Consider the following 23,235-nt stretch of genomic DNA (forward strand, 5'->3'; position numbering starts at 1 on the left):
ATATATATATATATATATATATATATATATATATATATATATATATATCGATATCGCGGATCACGCACCTCAATATACATATATATATGTCTATGTGTGTATCTGTTAACCATCAATACAAATACGCTAAGTTATTAATAAGTTATTTTTCCAGATCAGGATCCGATATAGGTCGCTATCAGCAACGGTTATTAATTTGTACATATCTCCGAGCTTAATTTTACTTTATCGTTGAGTTGTCTGTTGATTGTATATATCATATAATATCGCACATGAACCGGATATTCCGCTGTGTGATCAATTTTCCCTTGTCACTCTCTCAACTTTCGCGTTTCCTCGCGTTTCTGATTTTTCTCCCGCGAGATTCCCGCGAGTTTTTATGAAACCTCTTCGCGTTTTTTTCGTCATTTCGTGGCAATGACTTCTCTTGCCGCGGGAGATTCATCGAGACCGGCCGCGGCCGAGTAAACATTTTACGACTTCCGCGTGCGAAAGGCATGTTATGCCGAGGCAAGAGTATTTTTAATCCGCCGCTAGTGATGCGGAATCCGGTATTATGTCGGGATAAGCGGGAGGAAACTGGGTCAGCCGGGCTGGATATGAGTGCGGGATAAGTAACTAGGTCAAAAGCGTCATTATCGTCGCCCGGGGAGCACATTATCGCGCATTTCGGGACGAAATTGGCGAAAACCGACGACAAGGAGGACACGTAAACAGTGGACGTCCAGGTAGACACGCGCGTCGCCATAATTAACGAACCATGATCGCCGTTTATCGCTCACGATGCGATACTACCCGGCGTTATCGCTTAAATGCAGCGAATGTCGCGGCCTGGAACTATCAGGACCTACTTGAAGCTACAAATGCTTCGAAGCGTTGTATAAACCAATCATAATAGTCCTCTGCGCGCTTCAAAATGTTTGCAGCCTCAAATGAATCGTACTCTCTGTCTCGCGCATTGAGAGAAAAAGTTTCGCTAACTCAAGGTAGTACTAGCGCGACAGTACTATCAAAAAGTTCAGTCCTACAGTAGAAAGAAAAAGTCATAGACATAATATATCTACTCTCTTAAAGTGAATCAGTGAATAGTCACTGGTATCAGTTATAAGTATAGCACTGAGCACTTTCAATGCAATACTTATAACTGCGAATCAGTATATATTCACTGTTTTCAGTAATGTTTCACTGATTCATTTTAAGAGAGTAGACCGAGCGTTTGCCTTTATTTGAAGAGTGGGGGGAGGTAAGAGCACGCAGAAAAGGATGCATTGCGTTTTGAGACCCTGCGTTCTCTCTTATTCGCGCATGTGTTGAGTGTATGTGTAAGAGAGATTCTGTTACAGAGATGCGCGAATGAGAGAGAACGTAGGGTCTCAAAACGCAATGCATCCTTTTCTACGTGCCTCTTATCTCCATTCCTCAATGCTTGATATATTATGAATGCTAGATATATTATGTCTATGGAAAAAGTTCCTCTCTAGTTACGTGTGCAACCAATTAATTTTGACTGAAACTGTCCCTACTACACACACACATAACAGTGACGCGTCCCAACGAACGCATACTAACACATACGCTATTGTCACACTTCACGCCTTAACTTTTTGTATTTACAATAATATTAAATTTGGACATTTAGATATAAAATTTTGATATTTTTGATTATATCCATTAGTCTTGAATATTATTGTAGTTTTTCATAAAACTCTTGGATGTAGTTTGATCACCAGAATTAGGAATATTTCATCGGGAGTCATTTTCGTAATGCGATACACGTTAAAAGTGTTAACTTTGACTTTTGTTATCTCAGCTTTCGCATAATCAATCTATTTCTAATTGCACCAATAATTAGATAATATTTAAATGTATATATAGTGTAAATTTCAACGAATTGGATAATTCATTTTGTGCATGTACTACCTTAACAAAATATCAATACCCGCAACAAATAGTTTGGTATGAGACAGCAAATGAGCCCGTAATGGGAACGAATGATTTGTTACTTTCGATTTGCCGCTCTGAGCAACAGCTCCGTAGTGGAGACACAATTAATCTAACCTAAATAGACGAGAACAAATGTGATTTGTATCACAGGCAACGTACGTTTGTTAAAATGACAAATGATGAGAAATATTTTTCGCAACAGTATCTGTTCGATCTGCTTCCCCAGCGATCATCAAACAGCAAACGTGCTTCTGTTCTTACAACCAAAGGACTTTTTCAGTGTGTCGTGTCGAACAAGCCGACGGATAAATCGACACAGTGAGAGCGGGGTGAGAGAGAGCCTCTCCACGGAGAAGAGGATACTCGATGTCGCAACGCGAATTGAACGAATTCATCAGTCGTTTTGTATCGACTTGTGGAATGCGCTTTGGATTCTTTCAATGGACACGTATCAGATCCTAGTTGTTTTTTCTACACGATCGCGTATTATTTTATATTGCCGATTTCCAATGAACTTTCCAAGCGAAGGAGCGAACGAGCGAACAGTGGAATCGCTCATTTCCCCTTTCGTGAGTTACATTTTCTAATGCAGTCAGCCGATAAGCGCGTCCTGATAATAGCTTCTCCTTATCGCTTTGGAATAGTTGATACTCCTGTTTGTAGTTACGTGATGCGAAGAACGCTCGACTTTGCATTACTTGCCGCTTTACAGAGACGAATCCGCCAGGTGCAAACGTTGTTTACGCGTTTCGTTGTAGAAACACTCGTTTAATCTCCCCCTCTCTCCCTCTCTCTTTGTCTCTCTTTCTCTCTTTTGCTCGCGATCCAAATCGACTTCAACTCGAATGAGTCAATATTAACTATCTTGTTTTCATGACAATCTTATCAGCGTCGTCTAACATATAACGATCAATGTTCATTTGGTAGAAAATTTTATAGAGACCTCACGAGGAACGTAGCCTGTTAATGATTCCGCTGCCGTAATCAGCCGCCACCTCTGACACTCGCAGGCCTAAGCGAGCTCGACAAACATTCGACTAATTGAATAAACGCACCATGGTGCTCCGGTTTCTTAATTAATCTAAAGTATCGATTCGACTTGGCGCGCCTTTGGCAGGCCGGCAAGAATGCCGCCGGAAGGCCGGGATAGACTATTCATTCCACGTCGGTGATGTGATCATCCTTATTTCTCCAGGGGCGTCACGTGACCGTGGGCCTGTACGAAATAGTGGCCTAACAGGATAGCATCTTCCAGTGACCTCGAGACATGTCAGACCGAGATCAACCTATCGGAAGACAACGGACCGTCACGAACATCTGGGCGCGCCATTTCTTTCGTCGTTTGAAAGAAACAAATTCGCTCGTTGCCTGGACGAGATATGCGAGCTCTGAGGATACCGCTTCGCAATTGATAAAATCGATCGAGGCATCTCGCCGGCTGCGTCTCGTGTCACGTTTGCTTAGATTCAACGGAAACGTTACATCGCCGCGTGAATAAATCGCGATAAACGCAACAATTACGTCAACGAGGTGGCGGTCGAAGATTAATCGCGCGGCTTTGGGACTCGCGCTCGGAATAGAGCGAATTCTAGTCCAGCGTGTCTCGCACGGGAGGGGCGGACGAATCAGGGCCCCGTAAATTTCATGCAGATTTCCGTCACTTCTCCCACCCGGACGGGGGCCCCGCCGTCGCCGTCGCCCGTGAATCACGAGCGCGGCGAACCTGTTTTTTCGGTGAAGGCCGCCTACCCAACCCATTCGTCGCGGCGAGAAAACAATATTTATCAGCGCTTTATCTGCGCGCGCCACGCTCTCGGGACAATGACGATGACGATGATGACGATACCGTCGCGTGCGTTATCGCGCACGATCGCGATACGATCGCGTTTTTACCGGCGCGCTTCCCCCTTCGCCTCGTCGGTGGAGGCCGTAACTCTCGATCTCGCAAGAGACGTTACGCAGCCGTGTATTCGCGAGTGCATTCGCGAAATACCCGCGCAAAAATGAGCATCCATACGCGCGTGGCGGCGCAAGTGTCACGTGCCAACGGCTGCGATCCATTAGACGCTACAAATGCTTTAAAGTGCCATATGGATCAATCATTTTCTTTCGAACGCTTCAAAGTATATGTAGCGTCTAATGGATCGCGTCCAATAGCTTCGGATGTATCGACATTATCGGCCCGTGTCTCGCGAGATATCTCTCGAGCAGTCGCGATAAAACAAAAAGAAAAGAGAAACATCGTCCGCTGAATTCAGCATTTCCGAACATATCGATGGAATTTGCCTTCGTCCCCGCAAGAGGTCGACATTTCTGCGCATACAGTGCATACCGATGTGCGCTCCCTTTCCATGTTTACCGCGACGTATAAACAGCGCTGCGTTCAGTGCTCCGTTATACGAATAAGCCATTAAGCGGCTTTGACGTTCGAACAAAAAGCAGCGTGCCATCGGTACGTAAATCGAATTAGCGAGTGTGATCGCGTTAAAGCTACAAGCGAGCGAGCACGCGCGTCCATTCGCTAAATAGGATGGCGGCGTAAACGCGCGCGACAGTTTTAGCAATTTATTCGACCAACACGCGCCCAGGCGAAGGTCACGAACCGCGCGTAGGAGGTCATAAAGCGTCGTTCCGTACACAACGCGGCATACACGGGCCGGTCGCCACCGCAGGTATACCGCAGGAAAGTCGAGGTTTCACGGCCGCGTTCTCCCGCGCGTCGAGTTACACCGGGGCCTATCGTCTTCGAGGAATATTTGATCGCGACGAGAGGTGTTCGTCGATACCTACAGATAAAAATTGCTGACGATGAATCGCGCGAAATAGAGATTGCGAAAGTCCGTGTGAGGCCCCGCAGTCCCCAGTGTGTAAGATAAAAATACCAAATACCCGGACATGTGTCTAATTTTAAACATTTTCCAAACAGCGGAAATATCTAAAATATCTCTCAGAAATATTGTAAAGATGTTTAAAACATGTTTCAGATGTCTTCAAGATGTCTTTTAGACATTTCAGGTAACAGTAGCAATTATGGATCGACTTCCAAACTTGGTTTATTAATGTATTAAAAAAGTTATGCACATTATAACAAAAACGAAAAAAATCTTTATATTTTTTAGTTCTTTTGCAATTTTATATTTCAAAATTACATTCACAAGCATTCTTAATATTTAAAAAAAAAGATTTAAAATATTAGCTTTTTAAAATTATATATTATTAAACTGCCAATAAGTTGTGCTATGTGTATCACTATTCTATTATTATAAATATTAATTTTTAATATATCAATTATATTATTTTAGTCTATATAGAGTATAGAATATAAAATAAATTTTGAAATATAAAAGTATTAATTAAAATATTAATATTAAAATATAGACGTTATTAAAATAATATAAAATAATAAAAGTTATTAATATAATATAATATAGAATTATAGGTATCGTATAACCTATTATAACATAATATTGGCGCATAATAATTACTGACCCATCATTAGAGGACTTACGTCCAATTATTTTTTATAATTTAAAATAATTTAAAATAAGTTAATTTAAAATACAATAATTTTTTGGAACTATGATGTTAGTTGGTTATATTGATATCAACAGTTTAATATTCTATCAATAAATTTGTGTAAATGATTGAAGGTTACTCCAATTTAATCCATAATTAAGACCGTTACTTTACGGGTTTTATTGTTTTAGTCTTTTAGTCTTGTTGTTTTAGTCTTTAAATACATTTAAATAATGTCTTTAAATAATGTCTTTAATAATGTCTTTAAATAATGTCTTATTGTTTTAGTCTTATTGTTTTAGTTTTTAAATGCAAATATATTTAAATTTTCCACACAAAAAATATATACACGTATATTGAACATATATTTCATGTTGAAAGTTATTGTATTCGCACATAAAAATCAAAACAATAAGTGTGTTCTGAATTAGGCGCGTGTCCGGGAATTTTACTTTATCTCTCGAGACCAAGACGGGCTTTCATTTCATTAAGCAGTGAAGCAATCGTCAAGCTGCAATGTAAGAAATCTAACGCGACGTGTCCGCCACGGCTGTTCCGTTAGAGAGCCATCCTAACCTATAAGCGCGAAAGAGAGTTAAGGTCGCCATCGCGCGTCGAACGATGCATGACGTCAGCTCGATATTTATGAGCGCGGCCGAAGGAACCATCCAAACACACCGCGAATCGTACTCCAAATAATCCTGCGTCCCGGTCGCGACGCCTTCCGCAACTCTTCGCGAGTCTCTCCCGATGTCGACCTCTCCTGCCTCAAGCGTTCAAGGTCCCCGCGGACACTTTTCACGCGCGCGCTTTATTGATCGCGGCGGCCAAGAGTTCGCGAGGCAGCACGTGGCCTTCGGGGTGATCCTCGGACAATGACACTTGAGTGGTAACCACCCGCGAAACCGCCGCTAAGAACCCCGTATGCGAGACGAACGGCGTCTTCCCGCGTTTGATAAACAAGATAAATAGCTGAGCCAACGGGAGAGAGAGAGAGAGAGAGAGAGCGCGGCTCTCAGAGCGAGGTTCGCGAGGGAGGAATGATTCTGCGATTTGAATGAATTGCAGAACGATGCATCAGTTGGTTCGTTCACGGTGCCGTACCGTCGTGGCGATGTCGCGCTGGCTACGGAAATAGAGCCAGAAAACGTTTCCTCCTGGTGCATTATTAATTCCGCTTTGTTGGAAATATGGCTGTCTATAATGTTCTCGATGCTCGATCGTATTCGTACGAGCGCGCGGAAAAGAAAGAGGCACATAAATGACCTTGTTAACGAGACGACGTAGAGAAAATTTCGATGAGGCGCGATCGATCGTCGCTGGGGATCGATAGAATCGAGACGTTATCGAGGCCGCGTTCAATTCGACTTGCGCGCGCACGCAAATCACTGACGAAATTCGGAGCAGCGATTGACGAGATCAATATTGCCGGGCGTCTTCGATCAAAGCCTAAAAGTGTACGGCTTTATACTCTTAATTGAGGATACTTCGGAACACGGCAGGGGTTTCGGTGTTGCTGCTGTGCTACTACGAGGTAGTATCGAATTACGGAAGGTATACGGCACTTGGAAGGCATCCCAATCGCGAAAGTTCACGCCGCGATAACTCGACAGACAAATCGCTCGTCACTATCGATCGCGCTTCGAGCAGATCTTTCCGTAAATTCGTGCGAAATCATCGGGCAAATCGTATCGCTCTCAATAAAACCGTGACGGGCTATGACTCACGAACATGACATACGTCCTGCATCAAGACTAAAGCGAAAAACCAATGCAACAATGTTATAAATAAGCTCTGCGAACGTTGCGATACGCGATGATATATTAGTGCGGAGCGGTGTCTCTCAACGAGATGTGTTGAGCACCGAAGAAAATTATCGTGCAGCAAATTGTCATTTGCTTTGAGTCAAGGCTTCGAGTCTTAATTTCACATGGGAGCGAGTGTGTGTGCGTGGACATAATAGTGAAATAAACGTGAACACCTGCAGCCGAAAGTCAAGATAGATTCAGCTGCTGACATAATTTTCCGCGATAAAACTCTACGCACGGCGGCGTATCACGTTCTGGAGCATGGAAAAAATCCAATGGATTATCTTTTCAATCTTGAATAGTCGTATAGAATTTCATCGAGTGATCTCTGGAGCATTAATCATCTCATTCTCTCTGTCTTTTTCTCTCCCTCTCTCTTTCTATCTCAACTGCGCGACTAATCGCTAGAAAGGCGGCGAGCCTCACCTCGACGAATAACGAGACAGCGATATGATGCGAAACGATGAATATATTCAAACTACATCGACCTAACGGACCCGATGAGCCACGAATGACTGCTCCGTTTCTTTGTACGGCCGCCATGCGGAGAGGCGCGCGGCGTATAGGGGTGGTGGTGGTGTGACAAGGTCCGACTACTATATTGATCACTGACCTTTCCTGCGGCCGAATGGCCCGAAGAACGTGCCGTTCTTGCCGATGACGTTATCGTCGATGTACTTCAGTAACTTGGTCGTGTCCTCCCCTTTTTTCGCGGCGATCGGCTTGACGGGGCGTGGTGGCACGACCCTCTGATTACCGGCCGCAAAGACATTGGTGCTGGTAACATTGACAGCAGCAGCAGCAGCAGCGGCGGCGGCGGCAGCGGCGTTGGTGGCGACGGTGGCGGTCACAGGGTTGTTGAATGCTACGGTAATGGTGGTGGTGGTGGTGGTGGTGATGGTGTTTGTCGTGGTGGTAGTCGTCGAGCTCGATGCCGCGCTCGTCGTCGGCTGGGTGGCTTGCAGGCCGGAGCAGCAATTGGCAGCGGCGGAGGCGGCGGTGGCATTCGAAGGACACGTAGCCGCCGCCGTCGTCGTGGTCGTCGTCGTCGTCGTCGTCGTCTCCTCCGCCAGGGAGTTGATCCTGCGCTGCGAGCCGCTCCAGCTCTTGCCGCAAGAGATCTTCACCGAGCAGCTCATCCTCTCATAGTATCAATCGCAACAGATAGTACATAGTAAAGTCAGTATCGCGCGACGCACTACGGTGCAGCGGTCACATGGAACTTCCGGGTGAGACCCGGCTGAAACCCCTCGAGGATCGCCTATTCCGTTCGGCGCATCCCTATGAAACGCACGGGGTGGGTGGACCGCCACGTCGACGGTCCGTCCGCTCGATCGCACGTGTTTGTACGCGGCTCCTGTCTCCTGGCTCGCGCTCACGATATCACGGCAACTTTCCCGACCTGGTGGAACGAGGAAAATAATTTCCCTCGCCGAAGAACTTTCTTCCTCGACCGCTCACAGCGGCCCGCGCGCACCGTTTTCCCGTCCGATACCTGAATTATCCGTGCCGAGCCTTGCGTAAGGATATCGGTGGTCGCGTCTGTCAGGTGAACGACCGGTCCTACGGTGCCGCACGCTCTTCTTCCCTGGAACGATCTTCTCGGGTGCCTCCGCAGTTATCGTCCACGACAACTTCTTCTGGATCGATTCGCTTGGATCGTGTGAGTGGCGTCAGCTTCCGCGCTGGCCGATGACAGTGGAGCAGTGTGTGCAGAAACACGCAACACAATCTCCTCGAGTGCCGAGGCGAGACTGAATGTCTGGTGGACGACGAGCTGCCCGGTTCACCAATGACGTCACCCGGCCACGCAGGCGCCTGAGAGTCTCGCCATGCTGCAGGCGCATCTTCTCTGGGACGAACGCGCGTTGGACGATATCGCGGGACTTACGGCGCAAATTGCGCGAGAATCCGCGCGAGAGAGATGACTCCTTATCAGGCACCGAGTCTGTTTGTCAACGATAGTTTTTGGAGCACGCGGCGGAGACGGCGGCGTTGACGGCGGAGGTGGAGGTGAAGGAGGTGACCGCAGCGCCGATAACTCGTGGGAGACCCCGCGGAGATGCACTCTCTAGCCGCGAACATGGCGATACTTCGGAAGTCACGTAAACCCGATGTCTATTCAGATCGAATTTTAATGATCGGTCGCATCGCGTGGTCATGCAATTCAGATTACAACGCCGTTTTCACGACGCGATGTTGCAATGCGACGCGACCGAGTGATCGATATCTTTTTATCATTAATTTTTTTTTCTTTTTTCAACGAAAGGGAAAAAGAGAGAGACTAGCATTATGTGTGAGAGAGAAAGAGAAGAAGAGGGATGGGGAGGGGGGGAGAGAAGAGAGAGATGCAATTTAAACGTTTCCGTTATAGACTCCGTCGTAATTTAATGGCTTTCGCGAATTGATTTTCCTTTTCGTTTCTCGCGTAGAGTGGTCAACTAATCAAAATAAAGACGACATCATTTAAACATCGTTGTTTTCGTTGAACGAATAACGGTCGCGTCCAATCAGTCAGGTCGTATCTTTGAATCTCGACCTTGTGAGTTATGTGACTCTAGGTTCAGGAGTCTTCTGCGAATCGGTGTTTTATCAGAGGAAAAGCGCGATACGATTAACTCATTTAAAATATTTAATCGACACTTACTTTATGCCATTCTTGTTATCGTACACGTCGCCGCAATAATACGACGACAAATTGTATCGCAGCGACGCAGCGCGCGTATACTTTCACGAAATCAACAGATAATGACGCGGTACACATGTTTATACCATCGACAGCTGCTCTCCACGTGACACACCCGCGACGAATGTCTCTTTAACAGCTGAATAATTATCGAGCAACGCGCGTTTTTCCGACGAATAGATTATCACGTGGTCGAAGTCAAACGTCTCGGGAAAGCTCGCGCGAACGTCAACATCAAAATCACGCTGTATTGATCGTAAAAGTCGTAATTATCGCGTGTAAAAGGCGACTCGAAAGAGCCGTCCGCCCGCAGCGGAGGAATTAATAAATCGAGTCAAGGGGGAATTGCAAACACTCCGAGACAATTATTCTGCTTCTTCATTAATCCTGCAAATTCCGTTGAACTTGCGAAGGTCCAACAAAGAATTTCGAGATGCAATATTGTACAGGCTATTGTCCTAGACTGAGAGAAATAATCCGATAAAAAATTAACAAACAGATATTTCCGATCAAAATATCGACGAATTTTTGTTTCCGAAGACATTTGATGAGAAATATCAGTTCAAAATTTTTACATCGTTTTATCTGATGAAATGCCATTATGATCGAAAATATCCGATTAAATTTAATCGGATTTCCTATTTGGATATAAAAATTGATCGGAATTTGTTCAGAAATATCCGTTCGTTAATTTTTTATCGGATAATTTCTCTCAGTGTACACGAAGAGAATATTATAGTTCTTTTTCGTATCAATTCTTTTCAATTTTACTGTATTTTTAGTAGTCCAGAAATAGACTGTCAATAAAGTCTCGTTAAGGAATATAATAAATTTCGCTAGAAACATAGCAGATTTCACTGAAAAGAATATTCCGCTAAAAAATTAACAAACGGATGTTTCCGATCAAAATAACGATGAATTTTTATATTCAATCAGGATATCCGACTAAATTTAATCGAATATTTCCAATCATAATAGCATTTCATCAGAAAAACCGATGAAAAAATTATAAACCGATATTTCTCATTGGATAAAATTCATCGGTACTTTGATCGGAAATATATTTGTTAATTTTTATCAAAAAATACCCTTGTACCTTGACGTCACAATACAATTTGCACGCGTTTCTTATTTTTTTGATTGGATTTATTTTGATGTTAAGCTGAGTCTCGCTGTTGAAATTTAACTTACAGCGCAAGTTTACTCAAGTGCGAATTTATTTAATTACTTTAGAATCAATTGTGGAGTTGATTACAATCTGTTATTCACTGCTTTTTCCTCCACTTGAAGAATTATTTAATCTTCGATTATGTCAATATTCCGAGGCATGTAACCTTTATTCAATAAGTAACGTTTTAATTGCGTAACTTATTCAGATGGAATATGTGCGATAGGCAAAGATTAAATTAAAACTCATAACAGTAGCTTGTGTAACGTTACACACTGAGATTTTCCACTGTGGTTCTTTAAGTTTGATGCAGCATTATGATGCGGAAGTGAAACTTTGACTCGTGACTCGCTGATGACGAAGTATCTTTTTCGGAAGCCGTAAAGTGTGTTTTATGCACTTCCGGCGCGCGAGAAATCTCACGTAACATAAGTACCGCGAAATTGTTGTTTATTATTTTTTACAACTCCTTCTCTAGTCATTATTAACATATCGGCCTGCCTCACAAATCTCACAATATGTTTTGATGATATAAATAAAAATAATAATATATACAACAGATACGACAAAAACCAGCTATAAAACTGCTAATATATTGTCATCCTTGAACACACAGATGAGATAAGATTGGACAAATTAAAATAAATTGATGGATATAAAAGATTTTCTCCCAACAGAGATATAAAGATCACAATGACGAGGAAAAACTAAAAGGAAAGGCGAATACGCATGCGCGATACTTGCAAAGGCCGACGTCTATTTTCCGCCACTTAGGCCAAACGAAGTCTGACGTTACGCTTCTTTAAGTACGACAGATGGGAATTGGAAATTGTCGTAACGTGTCGTATCATCGCGGACCTGCTACCGTCTTCGAATCGATCTCGAGCTGCATTATTGCAGCAGCTGATATTGATTAAACGATTAACGTCTCCCGTTTGCGTGTTCTGTCCTATTGGCAAGCTCTCTCGTGGTGAATATCGGAAATAGCTCTCTTTTATTAGACACGAGTCAGTAATTTTTATAATTACAATATAACCAATAAGTTATCGAGCGCGTGAGATTGTCGTGTGCGCGACCGTGCAATTGATCGCGCTGTTTAAACGCGCGTGAACTAAGCGGAATTGCGAGCTGATAGACTTGCGGTTGAAGCGAATCACGAATGGTGTCGCACGAACGAATCTACTGCGCTTGCACGCGATATCCCATATCCACAACGAGCAAACTCTCCATGGTAACGAGCAGTGTGGACTGCAAAACCTTAAGTTCGATACGCCCGAAAAATCTGGATATATTCTTGCTGTTCGCGTCGTGTACATAACCTGGCCACAATAACGAGATAAGTCGCGCTTCCCGGACTCCACGCGAAAGATATCCGCGATGCTGAAATTTCAACACGCCACGCCGGAAGATCTCAAGATCGCCGCGTCCATAGAACGTAAACGACGACTGGAGGAAGCGAGGAAACCGCGTATCTTCGATCCTCGCGTCAGGAAGATCGGAGTGAGAATCGAATTCCGATTGAAATTCGTCCCTGACTCTCCATCGCGATTACTTGTCACTTCACTTACATTTTGCGCACACTTCCTAGCTTCGATTGGATTTATTTTGATTTCAAGCAGAGTCTCTAGTTATTGAAATTTAACTCTAGTTATTGAAATGTAACACGAGTTTGCTCAATTGTGCAAGTTTATTCAATTACTTCAGAATCAACTGTGGAGTCGATTTGTTTCCGAGTTGGCTTTATTTTGTCGCTCCGTCGTGATACAAGGTCGAAATACCGCAGACGTTGTTTAACGGAGCATGACGGTACTGATCTAACACATCTGAGAAGTCGGCCGCTCCAATATGTAACTATTCGCGCGATTGTTTCCCTGACATTTGCAGATAGACAAGGCATTCTTGGATAAGCAAGTCGAGGAAAAGAGGCGGCAACGCGAGTGGGAACAGGCGGAAGAATGTCAATTGAACGAAGCGCTCGTTCGCAGCAGCCAGCTCGCCGCGGATCTGGAGAGGCGGCAAGAGGAGGTAATCGAATGCCGTCAATGCCGTTAATTACGCGGGAATGTCCGCACGGTGCAGCTGGCGATTTTCGGAGTCACGTGCCGCGTGTCGCGATAAGAGCGCAAACAAACGATATGGTGCACATAATCAGAAATATAATTGTGAGCGGCATAGTTGCTATCACCTTAGTTATCTTCGCGTAATACTAATGTGTATAATTGATAAGACACAATCACTTTCGTACATCAATATAGTTACTACATTTTGCATAACTATATCAATGTAGTTGACCCACTACGTGATTCACTATCCAATACAACCTGGTCCGGTCTGTATTGGCTTTGGCAAAGTCAGACCCGACCCTGGCCCAGATCAGTTTCTTGTCAAGACAAGAAAGATCTGATCGAGTCTTATTTGATCAAAGTGAATGTAGATCAGACCGGCTTATATTTGACAATAAATCGGGCCGAATTGGATACTATTGGGTCTTGATTTCTGATAGGTATTTTGACGGTTTTGTACGTTTCTTTGAAAAATATTATACAATATATAACGATTTTTTTTATTAAGAAAGTAAATATAATTAAATTAAATTAAAATATTATTAATAAAATTAACTCTAAGTAGTATTCACTGCTTCAAATGCTTTGAAAAATCGTAGAGATCAATATTCATCTTTCAGTCAGCGCTCCAAAGCGTTCATAGTCAACACCTAGATAAACATATTTTATATAAATATCGGGATCCTATCTGCAACAATCACATAATTAATTGTTCTATACTGTACCACTGAAAGAAAAAAATAGTTGGAATAACTATAATCGCACTATATATTTTGTAGTTCGTTGTGGCCTCAAACATATATTTATAGTTCATCTAAACACGAAGATATAGCAGAATGAACACACATTTATAGTCACCATCTGATTACTCTATGTGTATCGTAAAGCACGCTTTGGGAATATAGTTACATGTACCCATATTTTCCAAATATTCCAATTCTATTGACTACATAAAATAGTTAATTTCTCTTACCATTTAATATTTACTACCTTGCTATTTTGCTACCTTACCATTTTTTTTCAAATAATTATAATTCTTGGTAAAAGTTTTACATGAGTCAGTTATTTTATGCTTATATTGTAAATATTACAAACATTATGGTGACATTTACTATAAAAAAGATATTCCTAACTATAATCTTTTTACTAAACCATTATAGTTCCAAATATCATACATTTTTCTCTCAGTGCATTGAATCTGAATGGCACAATTGGATTTACGTGTAGGCTAACCATACTGTTTTGTGCCGATCGAACAGGATACAGGATTCTTCGTTTTCACAGGACAGGCGCAGAATACACAAGAAGATCGAATCGTACCGGCGTGAATATCAGAAAGCCGAGGACCGTCGAGATTACGACCTGTACGACCCCGAAGCGCTGAGGAAATCGCTCCCACCGCGAGTGGATGACGATGACCCGAGCTTGGGACCAGCGTCTGCTCAGAAGTGCGTAAATAGTCCGATTAATACTGTCAATAAAGAGCGATCGGCGAGGAGAGTACCGGAATGGTTTATCTCCGAGCTCCCGAGAAGATAGAAACGCGCGCGGAACGCTCGCCGAGCGCGTCGCATTCTTCTTTCCTTGTACTCGCAAACCACTCGTTCTTCATTTTTATTGAAACTATTATGATATTTGAAAGCTTACCGTGAGAACGACTCGCTTCTGCGGTCTCTAATCCGCGATTGCTACGCGCAGTGTGTCTTCTCTTCTCTTCTCCTCTTGGTACTAACGTGCCTAACGTCGCAAAAAATCCCGACGAGGATAATAATTTAACCGGCAACCTGCTCACCCTGGCGCAATGATAATGAGCGTAACATTGTAGCGAGGTGGAACGGTGAAATATTAACGGCTGCGTAGGTTCGAGGGCGAGGATCCCAATCTACACGAGCGGCTGAAGGCGCAGAAACAGCAGATGCGTTGGTGGATCCACAGGCAGAAAGAGGAGCGCGAAGCGGCTGGAAAGCTGCAGCGGGAGATCGAGGAAGCCTATCAGGAAGTCATCCTCTCCAGGGACAAGCGCGCGGCGACGCTCGCGCGAATGGAGGAAGAGTGTCGACGAAGGTTGAACGAAGCCACGGCGAAGTTTAATTGCGCCCTGGTATAAAAAATACATACCTTTCTCATACTTTTTACCTACACACGGAAGAGGAAAAGAAGAAGAAGTGAGATTGTATTTATAATTTTTACAATGAAGAAACCCCACAACTCGAAGATGCAATTTCATACATACGTACAGTGGGTTGCAAAACGGTTTAGACACAATGAAGTTAGGGGTTCGCCGAACTGTCAAAATTGAGAGTCACTACCGACAGAGTTGTGCAATAATAATATAGTTAATAATATAATTAAAACACTAAATAATAATAATACTAAAAATAATTGAGAATAACAATAATTAACGATGTAATTATTGTAGGCTCATTTATACACACAATAATGGATCCATTTAACGTTGCAAACGCTTCCAAATGCTATATAGACTAATCATAATCTTCTTTTACGCGCTCCAAAGCATTTGTAGCTTTAAATAGATTCTACGTAATGGCTTGACTATCACTTTTAACTGTACAATTCTAAAGCGACAGAACGAAGAATTACAATCGGAATTAAAATCGATATTAATTCACATTACTGCGGTATTAAGGACGTCGTTCCTTTCGGAGGTCGTAAACGTCTCTGACACGATTGACCTTTGCGTCGACGGTCGAGAGAGTAAAGATAATTGCAAAGTGCTTAATTATAGTCAACTGCAAATATACAACGAGACAAATCGAACTATGCAACTTTTTTTTACGCAGTTTGCGCGCATATATATATATATATATATATATATATATATATATATATATATATATATATTCTTTCTCTCTCAGCTCGCCGCAGGATATAAGAATCGCCTACATGATCGTCGCGGTCGATGAATAAACCTCGTGACATCATCGAGCAAAGTGCCGCGATAATTTGCCCCGATAACCGCGACAAAGTGCCGACAATTTTTCCTTCCTTCCGTCGCCATGCTCTCTAGCCGATATTAGCCTCGTTACTCCTTTTCCTCGTGTCCCTGGCCGTTTTTCTTCGTCACCGCGGCACTGCGGGTTCGCGGAAGCGCAAATTTATCTCCGTTCGATTGCAGGCCACGGAGCAACAGCATCGCCGTCAATGCGAAGCCATTCAAGAGGAGGAGGACAACAAAGCGGAAATCTATAATCACGTGACTGGGGACTTCCTCACCGAGGCCAGGGAGCAGGCTGAGAGCACTCGCGGTCCGCATAGACCGTTGACATCACGGTACAAGGGCATGACGGAAGACGAGTTGAGGGTCTTCAGGAATGCTCAGTTGGAGCAGATGAAGGAGCTCCAGGTTAGCGTGAAGTCGAAAGAAATTGGGCTTGCGTTTATTGTACCGCGATAAAAAAGACGTGCGCTTCATCTCTCAACGATCTCGTGTGAGAGGCGCGAGGAACCGGTCTACATTGTTGTTGAGAGGATGCGAACGCAAATGTGGCCGCGAGAATTCGCTACGCTCGAGATTTTGCATATTTGACATACAACACACGTTAACGACACTTATGCACGAAGAACGGGAGCGTCATGTATGATGTCATAACGAATAGCGGGTCCATGACGGCACGCATATTGTTAGCGTATCCAAGACAGACATTTCGTACCAAGCATTTTGGATTTAATATAATATACCTGAAATATATATTACATTAAATCGAAAATAAATCCGTAAAATTATCAATGCTCTTTTTCTAATGAAGCTTTTCCTAAACTCTCCTTTTTGTTGCAGAGAATCAAACAGGATGAGAAACGTATGAACGAAGATTGGGATCGTTTGATGACTTCGCATCTTCAGACTGCGCACTCATACGCGCACGAATTGGATCAGAGGAAATCGTAAGAACTCGCTTGATTCTCGTGGAATAATTTTCTCATGTGTTTCAAATTTTCTCATGTGAGATTGTATTCTCCCAGGCAACTCAACAGGAATATCGCGAACGAGAACTTGCAGTTAGCCGAGCAACAAAAGTCACGTCAGGATTACTTGAACCGCGTTGTTTACAAGAACATGCCAACCGCCGCGTTCTATGAGCAATTTAACAAAGGTACACGTTGAACGTAATGGCGACTCCTACATGCACGATGGATTCCTCCAGAATTACGGATAGCGGTCCCACACAGCAGGAATGTCCCAAAAATATCATAGGGATATCTTGAAGATATCACATACCCCAAATATATCTTTAGGATGTCTCTATGATGTATTTTGGACACCTCTGCTGTGCGAGGTGTATCGAAACACCATTACACAAATTCGTTTCAATACGTGAAATTAATAATAAATCGATCGTACTGACAAAATTGGTGTTGATTTCTTTAGATTTCCAGCGTATCTCGAATTCGTGCAGTTTCAAGAGTTTATTACGTAAGTTGTTAACGTTGAGTAAACATCACGATCTGTTTATCGCATTTGATAAGAAACGGTGACTAGTGCGCAATTTTACTTGTGGTCGATAACGTTGAACTACGACGCGCGTTACCATGCGCTGCTGAAAGCATCAAGCGTCGGTAAGTTTCCACGCATGAAGAAGTTCAATCTGAACTCGAGTATAACTTGAATATAACGGAAGACTGTGACAAATAGTTCACGGCTGATCACCGATATCCGTGACAGACTAATTTCGAAACTTTTTCTTTTCAAGGTATAACTCGAGTCATTTGACATAAACGGATCGTAATCGCAGGAATATCGCAGGTTAGGTAAGATATTATAATGTCGTATATTTTATCAGCTTATTGCGAAGAAATGTAGCATATAATGCCTCAATTTCTTCGATTATCAAATAAAACTTAATATCACAGGCGCAGATGTGTATTAATTTAAGTGGTTGCATAAGTAGTATAAAATTCATTCGCCACGTATCTTAAAGTACTCCTAATTGTGTCTTATGTTAAGATACTTAAAGCTATCGTCATACGCTTGGTGTGTTTCGGTGTAACTCTGAAGGATTACGTAATCATAATATTATGGTCGCGCTATTTCTATCATATTGAAGCTTATACGATGATAAACTTATGTCAAACACGTTCACCTAATATAATCTTCACGCAATGATCCTTCGTTGAAGTGCGATAAACCAAATAGTGTCGAAAATTTGCTCGAGAGGGAGATCTTGTGCTGATAGCAACACAAAATTTGACTCCGCTTCTCACGAAAGAAAGCAAGACAATTTAAATAACTTATACAGCTCATCTCTGACAAAACGTCAAAGCGGGACGGACCGCAAGGATGCGTGAACGAGTCATCATGCAAAATCGTGCTTTCTCCTCAACTCATTCACTAACTTATTTATTGTCCGGCGGACGGAGGGCCATCGCCAAGACTTGCTGCATCTGTATCCTAACGTCCAGCTTCTTTTCTTCCGGCACCTGTCTGATTATCGGCAACAACGACAACAGGAACATCTTGTCGTAATCGTCCTCGTCGAGGGTGACGCGCTGGCTGCTGTGCGACGAGAGGATGTCGTGTATCTCGTTGTCCAAGGGCGCGAAGGACGTCTCGCAGAGCTGCTTCGGATAGCGCGGGCACATTTTGTAGGACGCGGTACTCGGCTGGAGATACTCCCTGTTGCTACCTATGGAAGCGCCGCCGTGCGCAAGTGGCATGTCGTATTCCTCGATCATGGGGTTGTCGACCTCGCCCTCGCTCTCTTCCGACTTGCAGGGAGTGATCGTCATGACGGAGGCTCTGGAAGAAGATATGGTCGAAATAGTACGACGTTTACCGCACTGATCGCAGTGGTTTTTAGTCGCGACCGCGGTGCAGACGGCGATCGATATATACCTCTTGTTCTCCACCATTGGCATGAGAAACATCAAACGGTCGAAATACATGTACTTTTTGCGTTTACGCCCGGCGGGCCCGGTCTGCTGTGATTTCTGAAGCTTGAGCTCCTTCATGAAGTAATCCCGTATATTCCTCCACTTACCACGCAGGTTCTTTTCTAAAAAAAAGAATCATGGTCCATAGTAGTAGGTTCATGGCAAGAACCACGATTTTTGATGCCTTATAGTCTGAATTTGTTTGCGATATGTTTGAGATGATACATCATAACGAAACGATCGACATTTTTCGAACAATAATCTTGGATTTAGAGACTCAGTAAAGATGATTGTGTGATGTTAATTGTTGTCGCGAAATCGACGCGTATCTTTTCGCAATTTTTGTAGAAGAAACAATGTTACTATCAAGTACGATCGATATATTCCTCACTGAAATGTTATAAATACATAGTACTGCGATCAATAAAATCTCGCTAAAAGAATCAGTTAACAGTGGCGACCGTTATTATTGATGGAGTTTGCAAACACAGCAGTGTCGTTGCATGCGAATCGTACGGAAGCAGATAATTCCATCATCACAAACGCAGGAAGTTGGATTTGACACAACATATAACGAATTTGTGTGCTACATTGAGAAAAGAGAATGCTTGAAAATCTATTTTCTAAAAAATATAAAATCTAAAATTTTCAAGTATCTTTTTTTCAGTGTAGATTTTACGGTAAAGTTCCACTGATCAAAATAAATGAGATATAAAATGAAGTAGTTAAATGGAAATCAATGAATATATATATATATACACTCTTTGATTATCGGTCGGATAAAAAGTACTTCTTTTACTGATTCAATCAAAGACATTTTTACTGATTCACATCAAGAGAATACGTAATGGAATTATTTTGATGTTCAATTCTGATTCTATATATATAGAAAAGCTTGAGCACGTCTCGCGCGATTATCAGGTCGTCCGATACCGATCCGGTCGCGACGGTCGCGTGGGAAATATCGATTCGCGCCGACCCTAAATTTCCGGACTTCCGCCGCGCTCGGCGGCAACGCGGCCGGAGGAATCCGGATCGATCAATCGCGGTGGCGTGCTGTATATACCTTCCACGTTTCTCTCCTCGTCCGTCAAGCGCGCCCAATTCGGTACCATCACCTGGCAGACCTCGTCCCACGCGTTCATCTTGGCGTTACGGTCGTTGTACTCGCCGCGACTCACGTCGTAAATCGCCGGCCGCCTCTCTATCTCCTCGATGAACTTTTCCGTGTCGAACATATTCATAAAGTCCTCGAAGAGCTTTCCGCCTCCCTCGACTCGTCCCGCTCGGTCTTCCTCGGTCGACCTTTTCCCCTGGCGACTCAAACAGCGCACCTCTCGCGATAAGAAATTAGGATTGTCTCTAGGATTCTCTCTGCGATCGACGAGAATTCTCGCGGTCGACGGATTCGAGAAAGTTTTAATGAGTCTTGAGCGATGACGAGGAGAGGAGAACACTTCTCCGGCTGAGGTGCGAACGAGAGTTCCCGTTGGAGCACGTGGAGGTCGATCTCCGCGTGGATCTTAAAATTCACGAATAAATCCTCCACCACCACCGCACCGTGTGGCGGTCTTCGTTGATCAGTGCACGTGAAAAAGCTCCCCGGATTGGCAACGGAATATCCGCAGGCGGCCACCAGCTTGCGTCCAGACCTCCGTCGCGCCGCGTCGCGTCGCGTCGTGTCGTCGGCAGCGGCTTGCGCGTCACTGCGGAGAAACCGTTGTACGGTCAGCACGGCTTTGGTATCATGGCGGCCCGGCAAATGTGCGGTTGCGGTTGCGGAGCGGAATCTATGCCGTCCGCGACGTTGCCAGACGCGCCCAACGCGAGTTGGCGTGCGAGCGGTCGCGGCGGGTCGGCGGGCCGAAAGACGACGGCGGAATCGCGTCGCCGCGCAACGCCAGATCAGACATGTAGACACCGTGTATTTGCGCGCAGAAATGCGCTGCGAAAGGTGTTTCGATTCAATTGAAAATCAATCTTCGAAAAACCCAGCGAATTTCCTGGCCGACCTCGCCGTTCGCTAGTGACGAAAGGTCGACGTCTTCCCGTCGAATAATGTACGATGGACACGTCTCAAAGTCGACGATTCGTAACGGTAAACCTGACATCTGCGACGTGTATATTAATACATACATACATATATACATTAATACATACATATATACATATATATTCATATCGATGTGCAAATTTCATCCATCTGGTGTCGTGTAAATTCCAGCCATGCGATATTAATTATAGCAAATATAAAACGCGATTATGCTCGAATTCTGGTGGTTGTTGAATGGCAAATCGATAATTGCAAGTAGAAAAATGCGTCCTCCCACGTCCTCCGGACGAAAACCGAAGAGTTCGGGCAGCTGAACCTAGTTGGAAACCGGTAATCTTGAACGCAGCATCGGCTGCACATGTGTGAATTGGCATCGGTAATCGAGACATGTGTGTGTTACCGAGTGCGATTCTTGCAACCGTGAGATTCTTTTTCGTCTCTTCCTTTCTTCTCATTTCCTTTTTGCAAGTAACGTGCACGCGAGGAAGCGGGTGGAAGTAGCTCGATCTGCCTCTCGCGACGTATCATCTCGGAGATAACGTCGCCGATACATCGGTTAACACTCCCCAGGTCGTTTCTACGCACAGGAGGTACACCCTCCACCGACGAGTGCGGAATTCGCGCCGCCGCGACGTTGCCAAGTCCTCGTCGTGGGTGTCGGAATTCACGTGTTGCTACGCGACATCGTCACGTGTGCTGTGGGTGTGTGTGCGTGAGTACGGCAACGTCGACGCGTTTCCACCGCACCGTTATCGACCGTGGCAGGCGTTGCGGATCGCAGCGAAATCGACGCTACCGGATCGGACTTGTCGCGAAGCGTACGCTAGATTATTTTTCAACGCCCCCGAGAGAGAGGCGGTGTCGAAAGCCGTCGAAAAATATAATTTATTTCTTTTTGAAGAAATGATCTTTTGTTAAAGAAATGTTGAATTCTATTTGTCCTGTTCAAATGAATAATTTATATATATGTTAAAGCAATATTCACGTAGTAAAAGGGGATAGAAGTTTATTCACTTGCAGATACCCCGATGTCGCAAGGAGCCGCAAGAAGGTTCAATCAGTTGACTATCGACTCGTTTGACACGAAGGTCGCGGCAAACAAGTGCAAGCTGAATGGCAGCGCGTAATGCCCGCGCCGCGGGACTTGGTGCGCAATTACAAAGGGATTTAAAAGGGTCTGTAAGTGCCATTAACCATTTGCTCGAATGTAGGAACGATTCGTCGCGGAGTCGCGCGCGCGCTGACCCACCAGCCAATGAGGACTCGCCACTCGCATGGTCCGATATACGCCACGCATCACGCATGACAGATTCGAATGCTACTGTTCCTCGCTCTGCTGTTCTTGAACTTCGAGTCGGTCACAGGTCGCAGATACTGAAGTTGCAAACTGGTCGCGCTTCGAACGCGACATATGAAAACTGCTGTAATTTACTGTAATTATGTATATCCACGATGCTCGCTGTGCTACGTAACTGCTCGACGTAGACACACACTTCTATGCCACAATACCGATAATCGCAGTGACCGCACATTACGTGTGATTCATGCGTTGACACTATCTCGGTGTGTAAAATAAAACAGTTTGAAACAGCGTATTATTGCACGCAGACACACAATGCCTACTAAAAAAATTGGCTGCGCATTGGAAACGTGGCGTTTCTCCTGCAGCGTTTCCCAGAACAAAACTAACACAAGATAATTAACTAACAAAAGATATTAAGACAATAAGATATCTCTAAAAAAACATTTTATTTCTTTTAGACGTCTCTTTCAGACGTTCTTAAGATATTTTTTTAGTAGTTTCTGCTGTCTGAGTTTGCAAACTGAAACAGGTGTTCGAGCAAACGGAACGATTGCCCTTGCTGAAACGGATATCGCACCCGTTACGCAAAAGGAAAAATATACACGAAACAATAGAAATTATTAAATCTACCGCGTTAATTGTCCTATTAATTCAATTTTTGGCTTGAAACGAACGGCATTCAACGAAGCGCCGACTTGTGTAAATGTATATACGTTCATTGTTTCAACCGGTTTCTTCTTCATTTTATTACCTATATATAGACCGTGCGAGAAAAATGAGAAATTTGTGCATTGCATGACGGAAA

General features: G+C 43.8%; 3 protein-coding genes across 4 annotated transcripts in view; 1 reads left to right on the forward strand and 2 right to left on the reverse strand.

Annotated features, from left to right (window-relative positions):
- LOC116840864 overlaps window positions 1-9,060 on the reverse strand; it is an 87,396-nt gene extending 78,336 nt beyond the window's left edge. The window contains exon 1 of the mRNA XM_032808158.1: window positions 7,882-9,060. Coding sequence (XP_032664049.1) covers window positions 7,882-8,407 — 526 coding nt within the window. The 5' untranslated portion in view covers window positions 8,408-9,060. The remainder of the gene's footprint in view (window positions 1-7,881) is intronic.
- Window positions 9,061-10,938: 1,878 nt separating this feature from the next.
- On the forward strand, window positions 10,939-17,523 carry LOC116840867 (RIB43A-like with coiled-coils protein 2). Its single transcript, XM_032808164.1, has 7 exons — window positions 10,939-12,622; window positions 13,007-13,147; window positions 14,470-14,633; window positions 15,046-15,286; window positions 16,322-16,549; window positions 16,982-17,088; window positions 17,167-17,523. The coding sequence occupies exons 1-7, from the start codon at window positions 12,500-12,502 to the stop codon at window positions 17,306-17,308; spliced, it is 1,146 nt and encodes a 381-aa protein (XP_032664055.1). The 5' UTR covers window positions 10,939-12,499; the 3' UTR covers window positions 17,309-17,523.
- Window positions 17,524-17,953: 430 nt separating this feature from the next.
- On the reverse strand, window positions 17,954-20,939 carry LOC116840870. Of its 2 annotated transcripts, XM_032808177.1 has the most exons (3): window positions 20,141-20,918; window positions 19,037-19,196; window positions 17,954-18,940 (listed from the first exon to the last, which is right to left on the reverse strand). In XM_032808177.1, the coding sequence occupies exons 1-3, from the start codon at window positions 20,316-20,318 to the stop codon at window positions 18,538-18,540; spliced, it is 741 nt and encodes a 246-aa protein (XP_032664068.1). In that variant the 5' UTR covers window positions 20,319-20,918; the 3' UTR covers window positions 17,954-18,537. The 2 variants fall into 2 exon arrangements, with proteins under 2 accessions (XP_032664068.1, XP_032664067.1); XM_032808176.1 differs by having other exon boundaries at window positions 17,954-19,196; window positions 20,141-20,939.
- Between the last annotated feature and the right edge of the window lie 2,296 nt (window positions 20,940-23,235).

Source organism: Odontomachus brunneus, unplaced genomic scaffold (assembly GCF_010583005.1).
Source record: "Odontomachus brunneus isolate Ranch 3 - 2012 unplaced genomic scaffold, Obru_v1 Obru_scaffold_012, whole genome shotgun sequence".
In the NCBI taxonomy this organism is placed as follows: Eukaryota; Metazoa; Arthropoda; class Insecta; order Hymenoptera; family Formicidae; genus Odontomachus; species Odontomachus brunneus.